Raw genomic sequence first — 17,352 nt, 5'->3', positions numbered from 1 at the left:
AAGGTTATGGATTTTGTACTGCCCTACTGCACCTATTAGCGGTATCATGAGGTAAGCTTGAAGAAGCCTACGATCCCTGTAGCACAAGTAATGCAGTAAGAGCATTTTTAGAACGGATGGTATTCATATGCTCACACATAGTTTATGGGGAAAACAGCTTTAGCCCACAGAACTGAAGAATAAAGATTAAACTTCCTAGGGAATTGTGGGTACACACAAATCACTATTTACTACCAGCCAGGATACAGCCACAGATACCAAGCCATATTGTCAAAATCTCAAGGGTGGATGGGGTTGATAAAAAGCACATTGTACTTACCCAATTCAACTTTCTATTCTATAAACTCAAGAAAAAGACCATGAGGGGTATTCAATATGAAACATTAACTTCACTGTCGAAGTTAACGTTTCATATCGGAGTTTTTATCTGCATTAAAGTATGGGGTGCGCTCCCGCTTATACCCGTATTCAATATAAAATTAACGAAAACGGGAAACTCCGAAGTTGGATTTGCGTAAAGTTACGAATTTTTCCTTAAAAAAATTGTAAGAGCCCCCTAAAGTAGTAAATACATGGGGGATCACTATGGGTACCCCCGTTTTAGCCTTTAATTGAAAGTCGGGGATATAAATAGCCGCAGCAGGTGTTTTTTTCCCGACATTGAAGAAGTGTTGCAGAAGAGCACTTAGGTTATTTTTTTTCGTTTTTTTAAGTGGTCCCATCAAATTTGGGGTACATGAAAATGGGTACTAGCATATTTTTATGTCCCTAAAGTAAGTTTTTAAAAATTCTGCATTTGTGCACCTGCCGCTATAATTCTATTCTAGAAAACACCTGCCGCATACTTGCAGAATAGCCCTGAAACCTATTTCCCTATTGTTAAACAATTTTTTCCCATTTTTTTTTTCACCCCAATTTTTAAATACATTTTTTGGGGTGTCCCTATTTTTTTTTAAACTTTTTTTGACACAGTTCTTTTTTAAAATGTCAGTCCCAGGGGTGCAGGCTATTTTTTTTTAAGCCTGCACCCCTAAACCCCAATTCTGCCCTTTTTTTCGACACCTATTCAATGGTGAAAACTTATCCCCGTTTTTTATCAAAGACTTTTCAAAACTGTGATAAGTCTTTGAAATTGAATACGGTGTAAAACTAAAACCTGCGATAATGACGTCATACCTCCGATATTAACGCAAAAACGATGTTATCGCACCCATATTGAATACCCCTGCATGTCTACTTTATAAGCGGCATTGCACAGTCTGGACCTGTTCCATAGTGGAATATATGAGAGAAGCAACAAAGGTAAAACCTGTCCAGTTATAAGAAGTATTTATAGGTAATTTCCTACTCAGTAGTATTAGTGGGCATCATAGAACAGGGGCCATGGGTGGAACAATATGTGTGCAGTTTGTATGTTCTCCGTGTGTTTATGTTTATGTGGGCTTTCTCCCTCTGTCCAAAAACATAACGATAGCTTAATTTTAGTGTGCTTCTCGGGAACTTGTGGTCTCTCTCAGAGGCACTGATGTTAATTATGTGTTTGTTCTATGTAAGGTTGAAAAAATAATACTAGGACCTCTGATGGTATTTAATTTTTAATTTCTGGTTTGGAATTGCAGCAGATCACAAAACCCAAAACGTAGGAGTAAACTGCACAGTGGTCCAATCGTAGGTCTCCATACATGTTCAGTAAAGCCTTGGTGAATCAAGCCTATACCAGTAGGATTTAGGAGATGACTGTACAGCAACTATAAACATTGTACAGCACATGGACAATAAATGTATTAACTTCCCATCTGCAAAATACCGTCTGATTTGTACTATACAAAATGCAAAGAACAGGAAGAGTCTCAGCCACTGCAAAACACTATGAAAGAGGAAACACTGATCAATTCAGAGGAAACAGAGTTACGTAAACAAGCCAAGACTTTTCTGGGTTGTGATTACAGAGAGGCGGAGCATTCCAGCAGAAGTGACAGGAAAACAGGCAAAGAGAATTGCTTACTTGATCTTGAGTCAGTTTTTTTTTTTGTAAAGTGCCATGATTTCAAGATCAAGAATGCTAGCAAATAACTTATAGTCTCAAGACATCAGATTTCATACTTTGACTTACCTATGCAGATATCTAATTCATTACTCTTTGTTCTATAACATAAAATAAGTTCCATAGAGAAAACCAATGGCAGAACATAATAGCGCCTCCTTTTATTTCCAACCACTAAGTTTAAATGATACTAAATTAAATGATTTGTCCATTATATGCGAATGTGTGTCTAATTTCTCATTAATTCATATTTTCACGCAAGCCTAAAGCAGTAATAACCCAGTATAGAATGCTGCTCTCTATCAGTTACTAAAAAATGTAAAAATATAATAAATAGTAACAGATTTTGTAAAGGTCAACGGCTTGGGAGCGCTAGTTGGCAAAAGTACACTGGCTCTGGCATGGCTCCAAGATGGGTCGTCCAAGAGCTTTTTAGTTTGTTAGGAATCTAAGTGCTGAGCCTCTGTTCCTTGTAAAGGAAATAGTTTGGAAGCCTTGATCAGTAATACAACTTAGGTTGGAGAGTGATTTCAAGTGCCAAACACCCAAAAAGAAGGGCTCACACAAGCCTTGTACAATGGGTGGAATTTAATTCTTTCCAGCCCCTATCGCGCCCGACGGAGCAATTCAATTCTTGCTCCTGTCGGGCACGATGAGCTGCCAGCGTTACATTTCAGCTCGCAGCCCCTGGGGGATGAGAGCTGAAATGTGCGAAAAGTGACTTGTTTGGGCGCCCAAACATCACTTTTCGTGATTGCGCCCAGCACTTTGGTCGGGTTTAGCTGCTTTACGCGGCTAAACCTGACCTCTATGGGCGCGATCAGCACGAAAATCTTGAACAATTGCATAGCGGCCCGCGATCTCCTGTCACTTTAGACGGGAGATGCGGGCCGCGAAATCAATTGAATTCCGCCCAATGAGTTGCAGTTACAACACCGGGAGCTATGTGGAAAGTGGGTCTAAACCAGGGGTGTAACTAGGTATTTGAAGGCCCCATAGCAAAAGTTTGTAAGGTCCCCTATGTACCAACCAATGGTGAAAAATGTATATAACACAAGTAACCCCTCAGCTCTGGGCCCCATAGCAACTGCTCCCCTTGCACCTATGGTAGTTATGCTTATGGTCTAAACCAGTGTTGGCTAACCTTGACACTCCAGCTGTTATGGAACTACATAACCCAGCATGCACTGCTACAGTTTTGCTATTAGGGCATGCTAAAACTGTGGCAGGACATGCTGGGATATATAGTTCCACAACAGCTGGAGTGTCAAGGTTAGCCAACACTGGTCTAAACACAGCCTGTAAACCAATTAATTTATCTTTTCAGACTTGTTGATAAGTCATAAAAATATGGAAGGGTGGACACATTAAACAATACTTCATTACAAATACACTGCACAATGCATCTTTTATAATAAGTATGGGGCATACTCCTTAGCAAACACTAGCTACACGCACCAATATATGGGCCCGGAAACAATGATTCAATTGAAGCTAGATAATTATCAGATATGCGCCTAGCTCCAACCAGTGTAAGACTGCTATTTGCATGAGGTTTCAGTCATCTGTCCACTACATCAAAAAGCCTCATGTGATCCGGCCAATTGCCTAAAGGGCCTAGCAGCAAGGCCACGTCCATTACGACTACCAATTCCTATGGCCAAACTGAAGAGTGATCCTGAAACCAGGGCAAAGTGACAGGAGAAAAACGTTTCTTAATGTGAAAACAGTAGAGACAGCCATTTTTTATCCTTCAACAACATGAAATCACTAAGGAACAGACTGTAGAGAAGAGATATCAATATAAAGCTTAGGGGTTTATGTACTAAGCAGTGATAAGAGACAGAGTGAAAAGTGATAAGTCTGTGATAAGGTGCCAGCCAGTCAGCTCCCAAATGTCATTTTTCAAACACAGCCTGTGAGATGGCAGTTGGGAGCTGATTGGCTGCCACTTATCACTGCTTAGTACATAGACCCCTTAGTGGTAGTGGGTACCTGCGACTGGCATCCAGCAAATATAACAAACCATAAAATGGTGACTGAATATAAAGAAGAAAGACTCAGGGTCAAACTAGGTTTGAGGTTGCCCAGTAATTATCTCAGCGTTTTCCCATTTATAAATGTAGACAAGACGGGACTTTGTGATGGTTATACGACAAGTGACCTTTAAACTTCACTTATAACCTTCACAAAGACCTCTCCAACAGATGTGATCTATTTCCCAACACAATCAGGAGATGTGGGGCAGACAAGAAAGTTAACAGCTGGAACTGTTGTAGATATTTTACTAGCCTAGCAGGCCTCCATAAAGGCCAGATGTAAGGTTCCCTTATAAATGAGACATAGGGGTCGCCTTGAAACAGATTTTTTTTATAGAAGAAATGAAAAGAAGGATTTCATCCCTATTTAAAAATGGACTTCACAAAGACCATGACTGTTTTAGTGGACTTCACAACCACGCAAATATTTACTGAAACTCTTACATTTCTGGGCCTTTAGATTTATTCAGATTACTTTCAAAGATTATTGCCGGATAGTGACAATACGAGAGCCATATGTCCCTTTGATGATAGAAAGAAAAATAGTTTAATCTGTGACTCTTCTTTAAATCCAGGTTTTATTTTCTGCAATTCCAATACAAATTCCCTGGTGGGAGCGGTTGGGTAATACTTCCCTTGGGAACAGTGTCCACTTTCTCTGAGGGTCAAGCCAAGTTTAAGAAGCCCCCCTGACTCCAGCGAACTCTGACAGGGGAACTCCTCCGTAGTGGGTCTTTTGAGGAAGAGAATGGAGAGTAGCAGATACTTTGTTTGGGTCTCTGTGAATGATTAGTTACATAAAGACTACAGCTTGCCCCTGACCTTCACGTGTGAACGGACTTAAACCCTTTGATCACCAGATTGGTGTCTCGGTACATTGTGTTGCCCAATATACTGGCTATTTCTGGCAATGAAGGGGCTTATTTGAAATGTTTTAAAGAGATTCTCAATTGAAGAAACAAAAACATATGAAAATCACTAACAAAGTTAAAAGATTATTAATTTTTGGTAACTAAATATTCCATTGTGTTTCATAAGCTTTAAACCTTGTCATGCCAAGAAACAGAAATTCCATCACCCTTAGGCTAGGTAGTTCACATATATCGCCTCGGACGTGCAGCATAGCAGATTGCGATATATACAGAGCACATCTTCCTGTTTATACGGATGACCTACCGATATGCTGGCCGCAAGAACCAGCGACAGTGAGGTCACATCTGGTTCCTGTGGACAGACATATTGGTTGGCTGATTGGCAAGTGTGTATGCACAACCGCATACTTACCAAATTTGTCAGTCTGCCGATCTGTCGGCTAATGTGTACCCCACATTAGTCAGTAAATGATGGGGTCAGAATGACATGAATTGAACAATGAAATCTAAATTTAACCCATTATTTTATTATGTATATATACTATATTTCTCCCAAGCAATAAAAAAAATAAATAAATCAATGAACAGGTTTATTAATTGTCCTAAAAAGACACTAGCTGCTTTTTAAGCTGCCAAAAAAAAAGTTATTTATTACGCTACATTCCTGACATACACAGAATAGTGCTAATTGTCCGGCAGACCTCGGTGTTTACAAGTTCCCCGGCTATTTATGCTAATGCAGTACAGTCTCCTGGGTATATTTTTTCTCTGCTTTGGAGTCGGCAGCAGTTAAATCAACTTCTCGTGAAGCAAGTAATCGATGGTAAAAGCTATACAAATTATATCCTCAAAGATCAAGTGTGGAGTGGAGGGGCCACAAGGCCCCAGCGGGTGCGGAATGTTTACAATGTGCGGGCACAAGAGTAAATTCCCCATAAATAACATTAACTCACCCACACTCTATGCATTACAGAATAAATCAGAAATTAGATGTGTAAAGTTATACAAAACAGCATTTAGTTAACACTTAAATGCAATACTCCATAAAAAGCACCTTAGGGTTTGCAGTCACTGACTGGCATTTACTAGTCAGGGACCAAACTTTGACAAAATTTTGATAAATTATACGCATTCTGGCATAATGCAAGCCTGGTTTCAGAAACCCTAGGTACTAATAGTATTAAGTACCACCACTTTGCATCTGTAATAATAAATATACATATATCTCAATGGGTGACTCACGGGACATGTACGTGAACTGTTTCTATACCAAATTTTTTCTTTTTATCATAGTGTCCAAAAAAAAACAACAACTGTGTGATGCACGGGACAATGTCTCATTCAGGACAATAAACCGAGCAGTATGCATACTTGCCAAGATGCGGGAGGCTCCCGTTTTTCTGACAAGCCTCCCGCTGCCCCGCAAAACTAATGAATCCCCCGCATCCCCACAGCGCTGTGTGAAACCCAGACTGCGCATGTGCAGGTCCGGATGTGACAGGGACAGGACATGACTATTTCCCCTTGGCGCTAGCAGTATGCCAGCCTGGCCACGCTCCGCAGGGTTGTGGGTAACGTTGACCGCCTCATCCAGCAAGCAGAGCGAGCCTTCTGTGTGACTGTCACTCTGTCAATACAGGGAGAGACATCAGTTCTCTCCTGCAACATCGAGGACAGCAGCGGCTACATCTCCTCCCCCTGCCTAAATAAGTAATAGTAGTAGTGCTCAGGGGGGGTGTTACCTGTGATGGGAGCTGCGCTGCTGCAGTGAGAAAACCGGGTGGGGGAGGGATGGGGAACAGGACGGGAGACTCTCCGAGAGCAGTACTGCAGCAGCTATAAGTTAACAGAGCCAGATTGAGTGGGAGGGGGGAAGGCAGAGCAGAGGAGGTAAGTGCTCCAGGGCCCCCTCTATCAGGCCCCCTCAGCCATTGATTATTCCATTTAGAAGCTATCAAAAATTTAAAAGTGAAAAGGAAGAAGTTCGAGCAGGACGGAGCGTGGCTACATGGCAGGGGGCGGGTCTACATGGCACTGTGTGTGCGGCAGGATACAAGCAGCATGAGGGAGAGGACTCGAGGAGCACTGCAGACAGTGTACACAGTGTAAGGTAATAACAGGGAGGGGAGACACTGGCATTGATGGCAACTGTAATTATTACCGTTTTGGTGCCCATGTCACACTGTTACACCCCCAATAACACTGTGAAGCAGCATCCTATATACCCCCACCCCATGCCAGGGTCACCTCACCCAACAGGGGGCAATGCAGGCAGCTATGATTATTATCCTGCTTGTGCCATGTTACACCTATTCAGGGCCGGTGCTAGGCTGCGCTGCGCCCAGCGTCGCCCTGTTTGCTGCCCCTTCCCCCCTCCGCTCCCTCGCCATGAGCTTACATATGTGCTATAGCGCCGGGAGGGGGGGTGGGCGTTCCCTGCGCCCTCCGGAAACAGTAGCGCTCCAGGCGACGGACCGGCTTGCCAGTGCCTGGAGCCGCTACTGCACCTACTACATCCTACTATACTGAGGTCAGCTGCCAGCTCCCTTCCTGCACCTCCTATGCGCCCCTCCCCACCAATGCCAGGGATCACCTCACCCTGCAAGAGTCATTGTTGGCACTAGAATTATCACCTTGCTGGTGCCCATGTTAAACTATTGCACCACAATACTACCATGATCAGCTACCAGCATTCTACTGCCCCTCCATACCCCTCTACCCTGCCCAGCTGTTCTAAGTACTACAGTTTTTACCTACCAATACAGGACACACCCCTGAGCGGACATATATATATGCCCATAGGCGGAGCTAGATACGCATGTGGGGCGGAGCATGACATGTCCCCTCAATGACGCACCACGTAGCGCATTCTACTAACAAATATAATCTCCCTGAAATTAGTTTTCGAAAGTTGGCAAGTATGGCAGTATGTTTTCAGTGAGAGAAAGCCCACATGAACATTACCAAGGACATGATCATACTCCAATTAGTGTACTTACAGTATACTTTGAAAATGCCTGGAAACTATGGTCAGTCTATAGTTAAGCATTTTGTCCAGGCATTATATTCATATAGTCCTGAGTGATTGGGTTTTCCCTAATGAAAAGTTTAATTATATTTTATAACACTAACCCACTCTCCCTAATTAATTATATTTTATATAACTGACCCACTTATAGTAAGGTTAAATAATAAGGCTAAATTGGCAAAAAGTTATGGAGGTAGGCTTTTAAAAGGAGACCAACATAGGCAGGACCAATCTTAACTTGCCTGTCTACAGCAGATTTAAACATATTGAAAATTCAAGGAGGAGCCAAGTCCCTATCGCCAGCGCCTGACAAACTAGAGTCCTGTAATTATTCCCTGTAAAAAAAATGAGGTTTAAGTTGACCAATCTCAGATTCAATAAATTGCATGATTGCCAAGGCACGGATTCACCATCCAAAGACAATTTTCCATTCTGCATGCAAAGCAAATCAGACTACATTAGTATTATATATATTTAAAACAGATAGGTCCACACCAAGTCCCAGCAATGTTTTTAAATCAGTTCTTTTGCCAATTCCAATATTGAGTTTTCAATGCTGATGCAGCCCATTCCACCGGACCCCACGACGGGTCAGAGAGTTGAAAGAAAATCATGGAAGGCACACCTCCACACATACATTGAAGAAGCAAATAACCAGCCTCACTATCCCTCCCCAGGATTTTATATATATATATATATATATATATATATATATATATATATAAAGCAAATATGATCTATCACTACAAACACCAGCACAATTGGTCATTGGGAGTTTTGCTTAAACTTTACTGTAGCATGGCTTTGTAGCAGCAGGTTGCTTACCTTTCCTACTCTTGTGGAATCGGATAGAGAAGGAGTCTATTCATGAAGAACGTGAAGTGGCTACTGAAAAATATCACTATATATCGCATCATATCAATGTGATATATAGTGATGTTTAGTAGCCATTCATGTAGACTTACCTGTTCGGCGTCTTCCTCCGGTAACTGGCCCGTCCATGATGTTGTGTAGCAAATGCGAAGACAGACATATCGGGAGCCCGAAATACTGCGCATGCGCTAGTGTCTGAGAGCAGCAGTACACGTCAGACCTGCTACAATGGACGCTGGGTAATGGGGCGGAGCCTGCGCTGGGCAGAGAGCAGGGAAGTATTCAACTTCCCTGCTCTTTTTGTTTCGCATGATTACACCATCCTGAGATGGCGAATCAGTACACTGCAGAGGAACAGAAGGCAGAGATTTCAGTTATTCTATGAATTGCACTCACCATACAAAAGTATGGTGATGCAATTCATACACGAAGCGTGGGTGCCGCTGGAGAAGTCTAGAAATTCTCCACGGTAACCCACTCTGTGAATAGCAGTAAGCACGGAAAAACCTTGTTTACCGCAAAACAGGGCTTTTCTGTGCTTTATGAATAGACCCCTTAGAGGTATATTTACTAAAGTACGGGTTTATAGAAGTGGAGGTGTTTCCCATAACAACCAATCTGATTCTACATATTTATCGAACACCGTCTAAAAGATAATAGCTGATTGGTTGCTATGGGCAACACCTCCACTTCTATAAACCTGCACTTTCAGGGGCGTTTCTAGAGAGGAGGGGGCCCATGTGCAGTCTCCGAGTGCGGTGCGCGGCCATTGCCGCACTTATAGACTCAGGGCATTAGAGAGTGCCCAGAGTCTATAACGTATACATAGGTCACCGGGAAAATGGCCACGGCGGCCATTTTCCATGTACTGCGCATACGACGGGAAAATGGCAGCGCCGGCCATTTTCCAGCAGTTTTTACAGGTGCAGACACCAGAGCCGATGCTGGGACCCTGTAGAGGTAAGTTTATGGGTGTAGGGTGTGCAATGCGGGCCCCCCTGCACCCATTAAAAATACGCCCCTGCGCACTTTAGTAAATATATCCCTTAGTTTCCTATCTGCAGTGGTATATAGTGTAATTAACCAAGATGGTTAATCGGGCAATAATGAGACAGCTAAAGTTTGAGGTTTATAAAACTTGTTTAAACTCCCCCAAATGCTTTTAAAATATATTACAATTCCTTTGCTCCTCATTTACATATAGAAATGCTCCACATTTTAGACATTACCATGTTACTGGTTTTCTTTGGTGGAGATGCATTGGGCCCGAGGACACAGCAGCTTCTAATCAAAACATTGGCTTTCAAATGAACCAGGTCTCTCATTGCAGCCATTCCAAGGGGTAGATTAATACCCCTTTCATACTGCAGCTTCGACATGGGTCGGGGCCTAGTGTAAAAAAATAAAAATAAAAATGTAGGTGCAGGGTTGGTCCCGGGAAGGACCCGGTTTAAGCGGCAGTTTAAATGAGTAATCGGGTTGTCAGACCCGGGTCCCATTTACAACATGGGACGAACCGGATTTCCCAACGCATGGAGATGATGTCATCTCCAAGTGCCAGCAGAAGAGTTCCACTCCAGACGGGTGAAGTGTGAACATCACCGACCCAGGTCGGTGCCGCAGTGTGAAAGGTGTCTGTCCCAAGTCTGACGCGGTTTGGAAGAGTTTTCCAAATCCCGGGACTTTGGTGTAAAAGGTGTATTACAAAATTTTCCAAAACAGACAAGTTGCCCATAGAAACCACTCAGATTCTGCCTATCATCTTCTAGAATGTAGTAGAGAAATGACAGATAGTCTCTTGTTGGTTGCTATGGACAACACCACCACTTTTAGATTTTTAGAAACTTTAGTAAATCTATCTACCAAAAGTCAGCAGCAGACTCTTAGTTATAGTCAATACCATCAGCTGGTTACTGATGATCCATCCACCAGTTTTATACAGCACAGTAAAAAGTGGTAAGTCATTAAGGAGGGAATTGAATTGTTTTTGTGTGCCCTGTCGCATGTCTAAACTGACAGGCGATATTCAATTGTTCCAGGTTTTCGCTCATGTCTCACCCAAATAGACCAGGTTTAGCCACGTAAAGCAGCTAAACACTTCTAAAGTCCTGCTTAGTGCCCCCAAACTGTAGTTTGGGCACCCAAAACAGGGGCTTTTTTGCTGAAAAAGGTACGATCAGAAATGACGCAATAGATTAACTCCAACGGGCGCGCAAAACACTTGGTACGCACTAAAACAATTGAATGCCCCCTAATGACAGCTATTATAAAATTGCAACATTTTACACACACAAAATGAGCACTGTATCTATGCTTTTTTTCAATATTAATTTACTTCATTTTGAAGATAGCTTCACATTAAATTGGTCATGCTTCCTGCTGCTATGAGTGGGGTCATGGAAGGTGAGCGTACAGCAAATCTGTTTCCTCCCAGGCTGTCCACCGCTCAGCAAGCAGCAGGATTTGGTAACTACAGGTGACATAGCGCAACAAGCTGCCATGTATATGTGAGCATATGTGCACATTTCTAATCAGATCTGTGCTTCTTTGTTTTGTGTCCTCTTTCTCGTGATGTTCCAAATTTTGTTCCTTCCCTGTTAAAATTAGATTGCAGAACAGACACCAGAGCACAGCATTCAGAGGACAATGCGATGAAAATATCTGAGGCTTGCCAGGACTTGCTGTGTTTGTGAGAATCACAACTTCTGCTGGGTTGGGTTTTCTGCAGAAAGTACAGTATACAAATCACAAATGAATCCAGGGCCTCAGCAAATGAATAACATGAATTCTGCTCTCTGAGGGACTGTTTAAATAGCAGCATAAACAAAGCTATACACAAATGCACAAAAAGTAGAGAAAAAATAAATGCTGGAGTGATCACAGGAAGATTAGATACACCTTGCAGATTAAGGTGCCCAAACGATTATTAAACGATCGAACGATATCGTTATCATTCGATCGCTCATTTTAATCGTCTAGTGGATAGGCATTTTACTGGACTAATAGAGAAAATCTAGTGTAGGACACTCCTTCTTGCAGAAGTGTCTTAACAGATCAACTGACAGAGGCTGGTGCAGTGGGCAAATGCCCAACCAAGACTGTCATTAATTCATATGACTTTTCAACATCTCTTGTTTACAGGGCAAGTGTTTTGAACCAGCCATTGTCCTGCTATATAAACTCCGAAGGAGTGACTTTTTTTTGTCCAAGATGTTCTGCAGCAGGTGTTGACTATTCATTCTTGCTAGCCAACCCGGACAGCTGTAGTAGCAGGTCATCCAACCTATTTAACAAGGAGGCAGCCCACTGTCTGCTTATTTCCCCCTAAGGTAGAAAAAAAAATCCCAGACAGACGTCTGCAAAACTGCTGCTGTCTTGTTAGATTGGGATGTTGGGATCACAAGCAATGATTTAACAATGTAACCTATATGCAATGTGACAATAGGCAGTTGCTAGAGCCCTTTGATGCAGAACGGACTTACCATGTCCCCTGATCACGACATAAATAGTGATCAGGGGACAGTGTTAATCAACCTCCAATTTAATAAATGAATAAAACACTGCACTTTAGACAGCTGATAATGCCAATCACCTGTCCTGTTCAACATGATAAACTATCAGACTGTAATAATCCTCTGTTTATAAACCACTAACACATTCCAATGCTCTTTACAATAGGACATTATATAATCCTATTACAATCAAGCTTCACATACATAATCAGCCCTACCACTTCAGCGGGTAGTCATTTCCCTTTATAGACTGTTTCATATAGAACATGGCTACTTATTTTTAGTATAAAATGGTCTATAAACTGAAGTTGCCCTGTACAGAACCAAGAAATATACTGTACTTGTAGACGGGTGCAAGAATAATTCACAGAAAACGGTTAAATCACACCTAATTTTGAAACTGGGATATCAAACTCTAGGCTGAAACACAGCTTAGCAAAGTAGCAATTTCCCTAAAGATGTTTTTTGGAGAGATGCAGACTTTATCCCATAATTGCCTGGGGGGGTCTGTGACAGTGAATTTAACGTCTTAGGATGCGTGCTCTATTTTAAAATGCTTTGGGACATGGCAAAAAGTGTCTGTACCTTGAGTTAAGATTTAAAATCATTTCAGATAACATATAGACAGATAACGCTGGTACTGTTTGCCCACATTATAATCATGCATGCATATAAACAGCCCCTGAAAATTTCAGAGTTCTTGTACAGAAATAAGCCCAGACTAATTGTTTGGCTGATGACCTTGATGGAGGTTGGGTGAAGGAGGATATTGCTTGCTATTTCCAAAACCAGCAACCCCACAGTGTTTTCTAGAACATCCTATATGCAATATTTCAACTAAAAATAATAATACAACCACAAATGTGGGTTGCAATTGTCAGACGATTGTTAACCCTTTAGACAGGGCATGTCTGAGACTTAGCAGATCTTTTTCCAACACCTGTATACTGCAGTCTTACCGATCAGTACACCAAAGTTTTGACATGTCACAGCCAGAGAGATAACAGAGAGAGGAGCCCTGGTCTTGAATATTCTGTTTCACTATATTTCTTTACAGAACCTCAATGGTAAACCAGTATCTCATGTGGGAAATACTTAAGACACAGTGTGTAAAAACATATAGATGTACAGTAATCAGCTCACAAATTTCAACAGATTTCCTTAGTACACATGAAATAGCTGACTGTTTGATTTTGGCAAATGCCCACTTTTGAAATGAAACCAATACTTGAACTGCAGACGAAATATTTAAGACCTAACATGGATACTACGTAAAACATTTAAAACGGGATATTCTAGTTCATTTTTTGGCAATTTAACACTTTAGGGGGCATATGTATCAAAGCTTGATGTGAGATAAAATTGTGAGATATATATCACCAACCAATCAGCTTCTAACTTACATTTTGCAGGCTGTGTTTAAGAAATGACAGTTTGGAGCTGATTGGTTGGTGATATATATATCTCACAATTTTATCTCACATCAAGCTTTGATACATATGCCTCTCTGTGTGAACTAAAACACTGTACGAGTGCAGTCTGAAAGAGTTGAAGTCTCACAACAGGAAAAGCTTTTACTAAACATTTTCTTAAAACATTTTTCAAATTTGCAGCCTAGAGACCTTCAGATTTCATTTAGGGGCATTGACGTGTCCTTCACTTACAAAGTGTCTGTTACAAGTAATTACCACCTCTCAGATGAGTTTTAGCAACTTACATCTTCTTTTGCACACAGTGCATGCACTGTTCTACAGTAATCACTGAATTAACGGACATCACTGACAAGCAGACCAGGAAGGGTAAAGGCATCTGAGGACTCCCAAATTGAAAAGATTGCACCGGAATGCAAATAATAACACATCTGACCATTATCAGACCATCAATTGTTATATCATGGGTTTAAGAGACTACTGCAAAATAATGTAAATTTGGCAGGAATGTCATCTATATTCAATAAGGCACCAGAGGAGGTCAATTCATGCAACCAAATTTTATGAACCCGGGGTCCTTGACATACTGGCACTCAGTGTGTCATCCATTTTGTACTAAAACTTGAAGTGTCTTGTAAGCTGAAACAATTAGATATTGTTCTATAAAAGAAACGCTCAGCACACTCACTGCCAAACTCCGTGAACCCAGAGCTCATGATACGGCAAGCTTATTGCTCTGATAAAGCTGATGTTAAGTGTTAGAAAATTAACACACAAAACACCTTGATTAAGATGCTGACATCTCTAATAGTGCTGTCTCTCATCTATTTACTGAATACAGTGGGAAAGAGAATGTCTTTCCCATATTATGCCAATTTGGTCATCCCAGTTTCTTTAAGGCAACTAACCATTTAGACTACACAATTTTTATAAGCCCCATTGTATTATTACTAAATCACAAACTTTTTTTTTCAGTAGCCCATTTACAATGCTGCATCTGCTTTATTAAAGTCAATTATGTTATTTAAAATGATTTATTTTAACATGTAAAGTTAAAAAGCAATAAAAGTCTCATGGGATGGAAAAGAAAGCTCTCAGCAGATACATAAAATGGTCTTTTGAGGAACTATTTGTGGCTGTAATAATGGTAATCAATAAACAGCCCCTGGGTCTATCAGTCTGTATATTGTGTTTTATGGTCTGGGCTCTTTAAATACACTGTAGTGCTGGTAGACAGGGGACCACAGAGCATTGATTGCTGTTTAAAAGTAGACACGGTGTGAGCTATATAGCTGTCTGGTCACCTCATAGGCTGCCACTCCGCCTCCTATCTCCCAAATTTTTGGTGCAGTCACTGTACCTCCTCAGTGCAGTGACATTAAATCCAGGCTGCAGCTTTAGAAAATGTCTCAACTTCTCACTATTAAAACTTACGCAAGACCCAGTAAATTCTGTGCTTCCTGGGAGACCATATAAAAACCATTGAGCAACATTTTTATTTGAAGTGTTCATGTTTAATAGGTATGTGTAGCCAGCCCTGAGGTGCGATCCTTGATAACATTCTAGAATCAGTGGAAAAAGATGAATAATCTCAGTTTATGCAATAGTTTCTGAGCAAAAAGTTTTGTAGACATTGTGTCAGCGTTGCAGACTGGCTGAGGTCATTTTCACTTTCAAGCTCTGGTTTCAGAGGCGGGCAAGAAAATTCTTAAGGGTGGCAAGGGGGTAACAGTATGAATAAAACGGGCAATAAAATTAATACATAATTTAATATACTTAATAGATCTTAGGTCACAGGAAAACCTTATAAAGCCATACTGTTCGTGTCTAAAGACGAAGGGGTCTATTTACTAATCCTTGGATGAAGATAAAGTGAACGGAGATAAAGTGCCAGCCAACCACCTCCTAACTGTGATTTCTCAAACACAGCCTGTAAAGTGACAGTTAGGTGCCGATTGCCTGGGACTTTATCTCAGTTCGCTTTATCTTCATCCAAGGCTTAGTAAATAGACCCCTAACTCTGTACATCATCAAATGAAGAATAGCCAAGCAATTATTGCAAAAATACCTGTCGGTTGCCCTAACTGAGACAGAATGGATAACCAAAACTGTAAGTGTAAACATTTGCCCCAGGGGCAGAATCAGCGCCCATACATACAGGTAACATGCTGAGATTCAGGAGGGTAGCTCATAAAAACAAACTTTGCCAGTAAAGCACATTAATGGCACTATATGACTATATTAACCTATGGCTCATTGGAGATGTGGCAGCTTTAGTGTGAGGGATGGAATCAGATCTAGGTGACAGGAATGGGCTGCTAATCTACCGAACACCAAAAGTTGTCCCGTCACACAACAGTCTCTCAGCATAGTAAAAAGTAATATATTTACTAACCCCCCAAAATACATAAAAAAAACACCCAACCCCTAACATTTAACAATGCTTTATATGAGTAGAAATGGCTGCAGAAAAGATCACTATCAGCAAATGCTAAACACTGCAAGAAAGTAGAAGTACAGTACAGCAGAGCGAGCAGAGGATGTGCCTGAGAGGACTGCAGTGAGAGGGAGCCTCCCCCTATACTATACAATGTACAGAAAACTCTGGGAAAGTTTCAGGAGAGCCTGCAGGAGTGATGAGAGGCAGGGAAGTGGCTTCTCTCCTATCCACACACTGATACATTATATTCCACACACACAGAGGGGGAGAGGAATACTCACTGATCTCCATGCTTTGCAGTAAGGACCTCTTGCAGTTACAGGAACAGGAGACATTGGACTGGATAGCAGCGCTGGTACTGTTCAGACCCATCAAGTTAAACATTGAACGGGAGACTCCTCTAGAAAGAGCAGCGGTCACTCACTCACACAGGACTCGGGCTCCGGCTGCTGGAACATGGCAAAGAGAACTACAATGGGAGCTAGTTACTTTGTTTCAGTCCCAATTTGGGCAAGCTGATGGGGCAGCAACTCAGTTCCTATGTTTGTGGAACAGTTTCTGACTCCCAGGCTCTGGGCAGATCCCTATGCCCCAGTCCCAGGCTGCTGGGCTTGTGTGTGAGGAGCAGTAGTCTGTAAGTCCCAGTTCTTCCTTCCCCCTCCTCAAGTCCAAGGAGATTGCCTTACAGCTGGATCCAACCCCAGGCAGCCAGACGGGCCGTGACGTCAGTGCCAGACTGGGACTGCCCTAACACTGCACGTGGGCGGGGCTGAGTGCACTGTGACAGACAGGTGTCCGGGCCAATCGTGAGCAACCGGTGGGCGGGTACTGCTGTTAAAGAGACATGCTGCTGTGTATAGCCAAGTCTGACCGACAGAGGGAGGTTTGCTGCTGACGCCGGTGACTTGCAGTTAAAGTGTTATGAAAAGTATGCTTGTTAAATTAAAAACATCACACGCATGCTGCAATTTTTTCTTTATTATCTTTACAAAGCTATAGATCAGTTTCATTGTGTGTTAGGAAAAGCTCCACTATAGCATTTGTAGTGATCCCAAACCATGGGTGCCACTGCTGCCAGGCATGCACATTCTGTACTTACATGTTACTTGCCAAC

General features: G+C 41.9%; 1 protein-coding gene across 1 annotated transcript in view; it reads right to left on the bottom strand.

The window, feature by feature from the left end:
• Positions 1–16,957, bottom strand: part of PMEPA1 (prostate transmembrane protein, androgen induced 1) — a 63,908-nt gene extending 46,951 nt beyond the window's left edge. The window contains exon 1 of the mRNA XM_088467168.1: positions 16,520–16,957. Coding sequence (XP_088323294.1) covers positions 16,520–16,622 — 103 coding nt within the window. The 5' untranslated portion in view covers positions 16,623–16,957. The remainder of the gene's footprint in view (positions 1–16,519) is intronic.
• Between the last annotated feature and the right edge of the window lie 395 nt (positions 16,958–17,352).

The sequence above is a fragment of the Taudactylus pleione genome, unplaced genomic scaffold (assembly GCF_031769625.1).
Source record: "Taudactylus pleione unplaced genomic scaffold, aTauple2 ptg000069l, whole genome shotgun sequence".
Classification (NCBI taxonomy): domain Eukaryota; kingdom Metazoa; phylum Chordata; class Amphibia; order Anura; family Myobatrachidae; genus Taudactylus; species Taudactylus pleione.
Note: the sequence above shows the minus strand (reverse complement) of the source record. Positions and strands in the feature narration are given on the sequence as shown.